Source organism: Bison bison, unplaced genomic scaffold (genome assembly GCF_000754665.1).
Source record: "Bison bison bison isolate TAMUID 2011002044 unplaced genomic scaffold, Bison_UMD1.0 scf7180017864326, whole genome shotgun sequence".
NCBI lineage: Eukaryota > Metazoa > Chordata > Mammalia > Artiodactyla > Bovidae > Bison > Bison bison.
In genome coordinates, this window is record NW_011494898.1 from 2,789,419 (window position 1) to 2,800,049 (window position 10,631).

Genomic DNA, 10,631 nt, shown 5'->3' on the forward strand with positions numbered 1-10,631 from the left:
CCACACCACACACACACACACACACACACACACACACAATCAACAGACTGTGACATCTGTTATTTCCTGCCCTCAGCCAGGGGATCTCCTAGGTTCTTGGGCTTTAGAACTCTTGAACTCATACCAGATTCCTCCTGGTTCTCAGACATTCGACTCTAAGTGAATTATGACACTGGGTCTCCAACCTGTAGACTGTATATGATGGCATTATTTACACTGACTAAAAAAAAGCTAATGAAAAGAATACCCAAATAGAGGAATGTTAGAATAATTATGGCACCATCATGCTATGGTATTGTGCACAACCACCAAAATGTGAATAGACTTTGATATCAGTTAGCTTAATTGTCCCAAAATATGTAACTATGAAAATCAATATGCAGAACTGTGTATAATTCTTAATAACAAGCAATTACGTGTATAAATGTATTTATATGTTTGTGTGTGTATCTGTTTGCTTATAACCAATTAGATTTTGATAAAATAATGAAAGATATATCCTTGTTAACCAAGGTTTTCTAAAAGAGAGTAATGAGAATGGAGTAGAAGAGGAGTGGGAGGAAACAACAAGAAATTCAAAAGGCTGCACGAAAGCAACACACAAAATCTGGCAAATATGTGATCCTATTAATATAATTTTCTATAATGAAAAGCCTTCCTCAGTGATCTACACAAAAAAAAATAGAGGAAAACAATAGAATGTGAAAGACTAGAGATTTCTTCAAGAAAATTAGAGATTCCAAGGGAACATTTCATGCAAAGATGAGCACAATAAAGGACAGAAATGGTATGGACCTAACAAAAGCAGAAGATATTAAGAGGAGGAGGCAAGAATATACAGAACTATCAAAAAATGATCTTCACAACCCAGATAATCACGATGGTGTGATCACTTGCCTAGAGCCAGACATCCTGGAATGCAGTCAGTGGGCCTTAGGAAGCATCACTACGAACAAAGCTAGTGGAGGTGATGAAATTCCAGTTAAGCTATTTCAAATGCTTAAAGATGATGCTGTGAAAGTGCTGCACTCAATATGCCAGCTTATTTGGAAAACTCAGCAGTGGCCACAGGTCTGGAAAAGGTCAGTTTTCATTCCAATCCCAAAGAAAGGGATTAATGTTTAAACTACCTCACAGTTGCACTCATCTCACACAATAGTAAAGTAATGCTCAAAATTCTCCAAGCCAGGCTTCAACAGTCTGTGAACTGTGAACTTCCAGATGTTCAAGCTGGATTTGGATAGGCAGAGGAATCAAAGACCAAATTGACAACATCCGTTGGATTATTGAAAAAGCAAGAGAATTCCAGAAAAAACATCTACTTCTGCTTTACTGACTATGCCAAAGCCTTTGACTATGTGGATCAGAACAAACTGTGGAAAATTCTGAAAGAGATGGGAATACCAGACCACCTAACCTGCCTCTTGAGAAATCTATATGCAGGTCAGGAAGCAACAGTTAGAACTGGACATGGAACACAAGACTGGTTCCAAATCAAGAAAGGAGTAAGTCAAGGCTGTATATTGTCCCTCTAGTTATTTAACTTATATGCACAGTACATCATGTGAAATGCCTGGCTGGATGAAGCACAAGCTGGAATCAAGACTACCAGGAGAAATATCAATAACCTTAGATATGCAGATGACACCACCCTTATGGCAGAAAGTGAAAAAGAACTAAAGAGCGTCTTGATGAAAGTGAAAGAGGAGAGTGAAAAAGTTGGCTTAAAATTCAACATTCAGAAAACTAAGACATGGCATCTGGTCCCATCACTTCATGGCAAATAGATGGGGAAGCAGTAGAAACAGTGAGACTAATTTTTTGGTTCCAAATCACTGCAGATGGTGACTGCAGCCATGAAATTAAAAGATGCTTACTCCTTGGAAGAAAAGTGATTCCCAAAGCATTTTAAAAAGCAGACACATTATTTTGCCAACAAAGGTCTGTCTGGTCGAGGCTATGGTTTTCCCAGTAGTCATGTATGGATATGAGAGTTGGACTATAAAGAAAGCTGAGGGCTGAAGAATTGCTACATTTGAACTGTGGTGTTGCAGAAGACTCTTGAGAGTCCCTTGGACTGCAAGGAGATTCAACCAGTCCATCCTAAAGGAAATCAATCCGGAGCATTCTTTGGAAGGACTGATGCTGAAGCTGAAATTCCAATACTTTGGCCACCTGATGTGAAAAACTGATTTTTGAAAAGACCTAGATGCTGGGAAAGATTAAAGGCGGGAGGAGAAGCAGACGATAGAGATTGAGATGGTTGGATTGCATCACTGAATTTATGGACATGAGTTTGAGTAAACTCCAAGAGTTGGTGGTGGACAGAGAGTTGGTGGCGGACAGGGACCCTGAAGTGCTGTACTCCATGGGGTCGCAAAGAGTAGGACACGACTGAGCAACTGAATTGAACTGAACTGAAAGCAATATAAACACAGTAATTTAATAAAGACCATGAATGAAGTTAGTATGTTTCAAGAATTTTTGGTGAGATAAAGCTTAAGTTATTGAGAAATCATAGATGCCAATGATACGCTTATCCTGTAATTTTTAACAAGAAGTTCAAATTTAGAAACTGAGAGATATTAATGTTCAGGTCTTCCTGAAATATATTCAGATTCATTCAATATTTCATTATTATAGCAGCAACAACAAACAAGCACTCACAGATCTACAGTGGGTGAAAAATTTGCAAATTATTTCTCCCTACCATTAAGGAATCAACCTGCCAGTGTGGGAGAGACAGGAGGCACAGGTTCAATCTCTGTGTAAGGAAGATTCCCTGGAGGAGTAAATGGCAACCCATTCCAATATTCTTGCCTGGAAAATCCCATGGACAAAGGAGCCTGGTGGGCTATAGACCAGAGAGTCACAGAGAAGTGGACACAGCTGAGAAACTGAGCATGCACACATGTGCCACTGAAGCAGGACCTATTTTCCTACCATTAAACTGTAGTGTTATTCTTTCGAAATAAGCTTCCAGAATAGAACAAAACAAAACAGAGTGGAAAGTTCATGTGTTTTAGAGTTAGCCAGGCCTCAGTTTTATTCTGATACGACTGAGCAACTTCGCTTTCACTTTTCAGTTTCATGCATTGGAGAAGGAAGCGGCAACCCACTCCAGTGTTCTTGCCTGGAGAATCCCAGGGATGGGGAGCCTGGTGGGCTGACGTCCATGGGATCGCACAGAGTCGGACATGACTGAAATGACTTAGCAGCAGCAGCAGCAGCAGCAGCAGTTTGTTTGTTTGTTTGTTTTTTTGCAGCAGCAGCAGTTTTATTCCAGGTTTTGCCACCATTGTCTATAATCAAGAATATGTTGACAGTAAACCCACACTTACCATCTTTCCATTTATCTCCATGATTATAGATGTCAGTTTCAATCAGATGGTATGAGTAAGGTTAGCCAGCAGGGGAGTTTGTCATAGCCTAAATTACTTGTTGTGGGACCTTGAGTTAGATATTTTCCTGTTTCCTCATTCATAGTGCTGAGGTCAATAACAATATTACTCAAAAGATTATTGTGAGAGTTCAGTTTGATAGTAGATGTAAAACACTAATTAAGATTTAATATACACATTAGAAGTGTTTAATAAGAACATCTAGACTAAGACAATATCCAACTCAATCATAGAACATAGATTTATGGAAAATGATTGGGACAAATCTCAACTCAGAACCCATATTTTGGACTTGTGTGTGTGTGTGTGATATCATGATGAAGATTAAATGCTATGTAATGTCAAAGAAAATTTCCTGCATTGAACCTACTGATAAATATGGAAACAGTTACTAAATGAAAGATGGAAATAAAACAGCCCTAGACATTTGAAAGTGATCTTGATTAAAGACATTAATGAGAGTTACCAACCATGCATTCTTTTTAAAAATGTGATTACAAAGAACTTTATTTATAGTAAGTTGAACATGGGTTGACATCATAGAAAAAAACAAGTTTAGAAAAATGACAAGTTCTGTTCTGCAAGCATAAATTTTTCATCTATTTCATCATTATCCTAAATGGAGTCTATACTGTCAGAAAATTGATTCCACTTCTTTTTTTTTTTTTGCCTTTTTTTTCAACAAAAGAACCAAAACCATACTTAAAATTTTGTTGGTAATAGTTACACACATTAAGTCCATTGTTTGGATGCTTAGACTGATAGACTGAGAAATAAAAGCACGTCTTTATTACCTTTTCTGTGGAATCTTAGATTACCATCCGCTCTTTGTTATTATGCAGGGTATCATCTTTCATGTGTGTTGCTACATACCAGCATTGCTTTCTGTCCAACTTCCAGTAAAATGTTTGCTTGCGTTGCCCTCAGGATATCAGAAAGGATCTTTACCAGAGAAACTAAGTTCAGTTTTAGAATACTTTGACTTTATGACTGCAAAAGAGCTTAATTCCTGATTTTCTACTCGGAGTCAACACATAAGAGAATTATGAAAGACCTCCTGCCTGTGTCTATGTATTTATTCTCTGCCTCTGAAATCTTTCTCCTTCTCATCCTTTATCCCCATTAATTCTTCAAGTTTCTTCTCCAAGTATGTCTTTAATGACCTTCGTATTGCCTTCATTTTCCTCTGGTGAGAGATGCAAAAATGGAATCTAGAGAAATAAGATAATCCCAAATTAAATATTAGTAGCCCAGTTCTTTAAAAAATTGTAACTATTTTTTTCTTCCTTTTTTGAATTCCTCTACAAGCATTTTTCTCATACTTTATCACATTTCCTCCATTTCCTATGTTCCAACTTTTATCCCATCAAACTTTTATGTTTCATACCTATTAGTAAGATATCCCAAAGTTTGAGATGACTTCTTTCCCCTTATTTCCATTGGAAGAAGGGGGAAGATTGGGCAGTCTCTTTGCCAAAGAAATGCTTGACCCAGTGTGTGTTTGAAAGCAGGAAAACTCACAGTAGCAAAACACCTCCCAATATTACACCTTCTGCTAATAATATCAGAAATAGTCCAATTTCTCGACTCTCAGCCTTCTTTGGATCATCCTCTGGAGGAAAAAAGGGGAAAACATGAGCTGGAGGGGAAAATTAGTAACTTGAGAGCTTTATCCATAAACCTCTCAATTTTTAACCTTAAAAATTGCTCTGTTCACCATTTATATCTTGTTCCCTGGTTATTCTGCTCTTTCTTAGACTCCTAGGCTCTACAAAACATTTTCCCCTACTACCCCCAGCCTAATTTCTCTACCTTTAGTACACTTTTTCATTTCTAAGCTCTTCAGTTACCTAGTGCCCAATAATTCATTCTGGCACAAATTTTGTCCAGCATCTTAGCTCTTATTTGTAGCATTAGCATGGCCTACATAGAAAATGATCAACAACTATTTGTTGACTAGATCAATGAGAAACTCCTTGATCCCTGGCCTTTCAAAGTGCTACACAACAATCTTTGTTACCTTCACAATATTCTCCTCTGAAACATCGAGAGGTGATGCGAAGACATGTCCAACAATCCAGGATAGGACCTTCAGTCACGACTGATGGAGAGAAGAAGGAAGATAGTTGGAAGGGGGCCACAGCATGGAGTTTCCTTAGCTTAGACACCAGTATGAATTAGATCTTGGGCATTTCCACTGGTTACATTGTTGTAACTTTCTTCTTCCCCTAGCCCTCAATTTTAGAGATTGATCAAAACTTTAAGCCCAGTCTCTGGGAAGAAGTGGGAAAATGATGCCTCAGCTTATTTTGGGGCTATGGATTAAAAACTCTGGTATAGAAGGCCTCTGAGCACGTCAAATTATATGGAGTGATTGAGATTTCGTAAGCTAGATTTTGTTGTCACAGATCGTTGACATTCCCCCTTGTAGCTGAGAGCTTTAGGAAGTATGTTCTCAGTGTGACAAGTAGAGGAGATAAAGGAGACGGGAAAATATGCTCTGAAACCTCCAGGCACTACATATACTGTACTTACCACAATCTTCAGAACAAGCTAAAAGAGAATCAGAAAGATCTAATGAGCTTAGGATCAACTTAAAGTGTGTCATATTTATACTCAAGTTGTATTTATTTGGTTACCCATTACTTTCCAGCTACCCCTCCACCCATTCTGGATTATTTTAATATGAATCCCTATTCCTCCTCTCACCCCTCATTTCCTATTCCTTTCACATAATTTCAGTGGTGTTAGATATACATCTGATATTACCAACTTCAGAGAATTTCTTTAATAGTTTTTCCAGTTTGGAGTCCAAGTTTTTGCGGATATCGAGAAGCCTGCCTTGAAGGATAAAGACACCTGAAAAGGGGTGGAATGGACATCAGAAAAAAGAGGTGGCCTTTCCCTTCATAATTTAATCCTAATTGTTTTGCCTTGTTTCCCCCAGTGAATTGTTCTCAAACTTGCTTGGGCAACACATTCTTTTAACATTGAAACAGTACCTCACCTTTCCATTTTTCCTTGCTCAGTTTATCAAGTTCGATCTTCAGCCATGTTCTCAAATCGACAACCTTTTGAACAGCTAGAGAGGAGAGGTAAAGGAACATGTGGGGGTTAATTACATTTACAGAGCAAATTATGTGGCCCCAGGTACTCTCTTCCCTACCTCCCTTCTCCCTTTAGCTCCCAAAATTCTTAGGGGCTTAGGCTTCCCTCACCCAACACCCGAAGCATCTTGTCCCTGTGGGAGACCTTGAAGCTTAAACGGATCATCTCCTTCATCTGCCGTTCAAGCATATGAGTTCGGCCAGGGACTTCTGGGGGTACCAGCTTTCCAAGCAAGGATTTAACTTCCTCGATGAATTTGGGATCACATTCCAAACAGCCTTTGACCCCATGGAAGGCTGCCAGGGACAGGGGCAGGAGCAGGAGCAGCCACAGGTCTCCCATATCCTTGCCCCGACTGCCCTTGCCCCAACAGCAGGTTGTCCTGGCAACTGGTTCACCTAGCTCCCCTTCCTTCAAAACTCCAGCAGTGAGAGCCTTGTCTTGGGTAGTCTGACCCCACCTTTCCCTCTGTTTCCATCCCACTGCTAGGCAATCTCATTTTTCTAAGGATCTTTGGTTGGTTTCTGACTTTTGTCCTTCATTCCAGAGAGAGGGAACTACCAGCTGGGGAGTAGATACCTGAGTTCTGAGTGTGGAACCCAGAATGAGAGAGAGAAGTCTTGAGCTCACACAAGCAGAGTTCTGTGCAGGGAGACAGCTCAGAAAACAGTCGTTAACCCTTTCTCTTATTTGTATTCTTAGTAAATGCCCACACCCCTCCTGATCATTTAAGTAGTATCATATCAGTGGATGTTGAAAGAGATATCTTAGGACCTTAGTTTGTTTAACCCAAGCTCTGCTTTAATAGAAGAGGTAAGAAAACCCAGAATATTGATGTGCTTAGGGCCCCAATCCTTTATGGTAGCAGTATTGTTGAAAAATATTGTTGAAAATTGAAATGGGAGTCTACATATAATTATCATAGATACTAATGGTTTTGATACAAATGAAAATCTCAGAAATTTAGACTACATTTGTCAGCAGGAATATTTCTCCAGACTCGCTATATAACCTATTTAGATATTGCTGTTCTTTTAGAGAACCTGGAACCAGAAGACTAGGAACGTCAGTTGAGGAATACATGGTGATAAGTGAGACTCCAATAAAATTCATGGTCCTTTAAACAGGCACCTTTTGAATGTGCTCGTGATAAAGCATGTAACTTATAAGAATACAACCACAATTACCATGGGCTCTGTTCTCCAGCCATTGCCATGGAAAATGACCTAATAAACATGTTTTTCCTTTGGTTTAAAGCTTTTTGAATAAGAATTTTCTTTCTTATATGAAGAAATTAATGTTGCTTTGCAGACTTCCCAGACTAGTTACCTCTTCTAATATATTGCATGTATGGCTGTGACTCCCTGGAAACTAGGAAACCCTGGGATCCTCAAGGGTTGGTAGCAGACTTGAAACCTAAGGTATGGCAAAGTCCTGGAGTAGAAGATTGTGAAGGAAGTTAAAAGAACTACCACTAATAATGTGCCTTCCATGTGCCCAACTTTGTGCTGGAAACTCTTTAGATAGAATCTCCCAAGTCCTCATGGCACAGCAAGACTCTGAGAAATTATTCCCATTTTATAGATAAGAAACTGAGGATCAAAATAATTGAGTGATTAGGGATCTGAATTCAAACTCATTCTGCTTAACTTCAAACTCTATATACATTAACTATCGCCTCTCAAAATTTTCTGGAATAATACAGAAAGCAGTCTCTTGGAATTTGATAAATTGGAAGATGGGGGGTGTTTAATTCAAATTCTTTCATGTTCAAAAACTGGCCCTTCTTTGATCTGGCTTTATGTTCCCTTGGCTCAATGATCTCATCTTTCGATGACCCACAAAAGATGTTCAAAGGCTGAGGTCTGAAGGTATGTGTGTTAATGGGATTAAAGTAACTTTGGAAACCAAAGTTGGAGACTAAAAAGGTTAAGAAACTTGGCAGGCAGGTGGCCAAGAAAAAGCTATTATTCAAAAGAGAAAAATACATATTATAGTTATCTTCCAGTTAACATTACAGGCTTTTCATTTTGGATTGGATTCGTAATGCTCTATCATACTACTGAATAACTCTACCTCATTCCATGGCATATTTTCTTGACTCTGACCTAGTAGCCCATCTACCATTTTATTTTTGCTTTACCTTTCCAGCTTAATTTGCAATCTAAGACTTTTAGGATGAGAGAAAAAAATAATTTGGCTTTTGTGTAGTCTTGGGAAGTCTGGAAATAGCAAGCCATTTCCTAAAAAAGACAGGCAGAGATTGTAATTGAAGGGTAAATATAGAAGGTAAAATAGTGGAGGAAGTATCACCCTCATGAAGTAAACAGTAGGCAGATGACAACAGTGTGTGCTAAAGGTGAAGATTACACACTAAGGGCAGGGGAAGACAGAAGAGCACTGAGTCTGGAGCAATTTTTTATAGACAGACTGAGTCCAGATGCATAATAGCATATGCATTCATAATAATTTACCGAATATATATTTGCCTGTTGGTGGTTCTTACACAGATAAAGTATTCATGGTCAGTGTTGTGTATTTTTTGGTTTTGATCACACAGCACTATCAGTTGGAGCTGTGGCCCCAACCCGTTTGGCACCAGAGACTGGTTTCATAGATGGCAATTTTTCCATGGAAGCTGGGAGAGGGAGATTTAGGTGGTAATGGGTGCGATGAGGAGCAACAGATGAAGCTTCCCTCCCTAGCACGCTGTTTACCTCCTGCTGTGTGGCATGGTTCCTACAAGCTGCAGACCACTTCCTGTCTGAGGCTTGGGGCTGGGGGACCCCTGAATTAGACAGTCCCTCTTGTAAGGGCTAGGATCAGTGGTGTTGTAACATTTGGCCTTGGTGTTGTAACATAATGCCCTGAGGTTTAAAATCTGAAGAACAGATTGCATAAAGAAGAGCAAGAAGCTGTTACAGTAATTTGCCCACATTCTCTGGTAGATCCCAGATCCATACAAAAAATAAAAATAACAAATCTCCGGAGAAGGCAATGGCACCCTACTCCAGTACTCTTGCCTGGAAAATCCCATGGATGGAGGAGCCTGGAAGGCTGCAGTTCATGGGATTGCTGAGGGTTGGACACGGCTGAGCGACTTCACTTTCACTTTTCACTTTCATGCATTGGAGAAGGAAATGGCAACCCACTCCAGTGTTCTTGCCTGGAGAATCCCAGGGACAGAGGAGACTGGTGGGCTGCCATCTATGGGGTCGCACAGAGTCAGACACGACTGAAGTGAGTTAGCAGCATAGAGTATATTTAAAAAATAAAATTGGACAATGGCATTTTGCAAAGGAAAAAAAAATAACAAATCTCTGTGGCTCAAGCATCCTGCAGAGTTTATCTGTCCAGCTGTGCCCTGCTGCATTGCTTTTCTTATCACTTCACAGGACTTTTTACAAGTTTGGCAAATGACCTGGGTATTTCTCACTGTCAGGCAATATTAACCTCTTTCCTGATTGAAAACTGAGACTTGGAAGCTATTAATTGCTCTTTGGCTATGTTGTAAAGTATCTTTCTAGGTAGTGTAATAATCATAGGTTTAAATGTTTAAATAATTACTATGTGCCACATATTTCACAGTAAAATAATTTCATTATTTTCTGTATTCCTGTTCATTTATATTCCATTGTTATTAAGCCAATGTTTCCATATTCCGCTCATCATTTAGGAAGAGTCATAAGGTTTGATCCTAGAAGTCTTTGAAGAAATCTCTACTTGGTAGGAAAAATATAGTTGATCCGATTAATAGGGATTGTGGGAAGGAGGGGAGAGAAGTAAAGGAAGCAGAGGATGTCTGTCACAATGTCTTCTCTCTGGGCAGGTCCCAGAAGGGAAGCTATGTTCGGTTAAAGGAAATAATGAGAGGAGTTTTTGCCCTGCACCCTTTAAGGGCTCTGAAAGCTATACCATTGCCCACACGTGGACAGTAGTAGCTAAGGAAAAGCCTGTAGGACTGGGTAATAGAAGGTACTCCTGGGACAGTGCCATTTCCCATATGGCATGCAAAAAGGAGTATGTTCCTACTGGCTACTAGGCAAGGGTATATAAGTGAACTCAGGATCTGGGGGAATCTGTTAGTATCATTAAAGCTCTAGGTAAAGGGTCCCTTGTCTA

The 10,631-nt window shown here is 39.4% G+C and overlaps 1 protein-coding gene across 3 annotated transcripts; it reads right to left on the reverse strand.

Moving 5' to 3' along the window:
• Positions 1 to 3,877: 3,877 nt before the first annotated feature.
• On the reverse strand, positions 3,878 to 7,101 carry IZUMO3 (IZUMO family member 3). Of its 3 annotated transcripts, none has more exons than XM_010853319.1 (7): positions 6,620 to 7,101; positions 6,409 to 6,483; positions 6,171 to 6,260; positions 5,937 to 5,954; positions 5,422 to 5,502; positions 4,923 to 5,013; positions 3,878 to 4,612 (listed from the first exon to the last, which is right to left on the reverse strand). In XM_010853319.1, exons 1-7 carry the CDS (start codon positions 6,849 to 6,851, stop codon positions 4,477 to 4,479), a joined length of 723 nt encoding a protein of 240 aa, XP_010851621.1. In that variant the 5' UTR covers positions 6,852 to 7,101; the 3' UTR covers positions 3,878 to 4,476. The 3 variants fall into 3 exon arrangements, 2 of the variants coding, with proteins under 2 accessions (XP_010851621.1, XP_010851623.1); XR_826431.1 differs by having other exon boundaries at positions 4,291 to 4,612; positions 6,970 to 7,097; XM_010853321.1 differs by lacking the exon at positions 5,937 to 5,954 and having other exon boundaries at positions 4,477 to 4,612; positions 6,620 to 6,851.
• Positions 7,102 to 10,631: the final 3,530 nt, after the last annotated feature.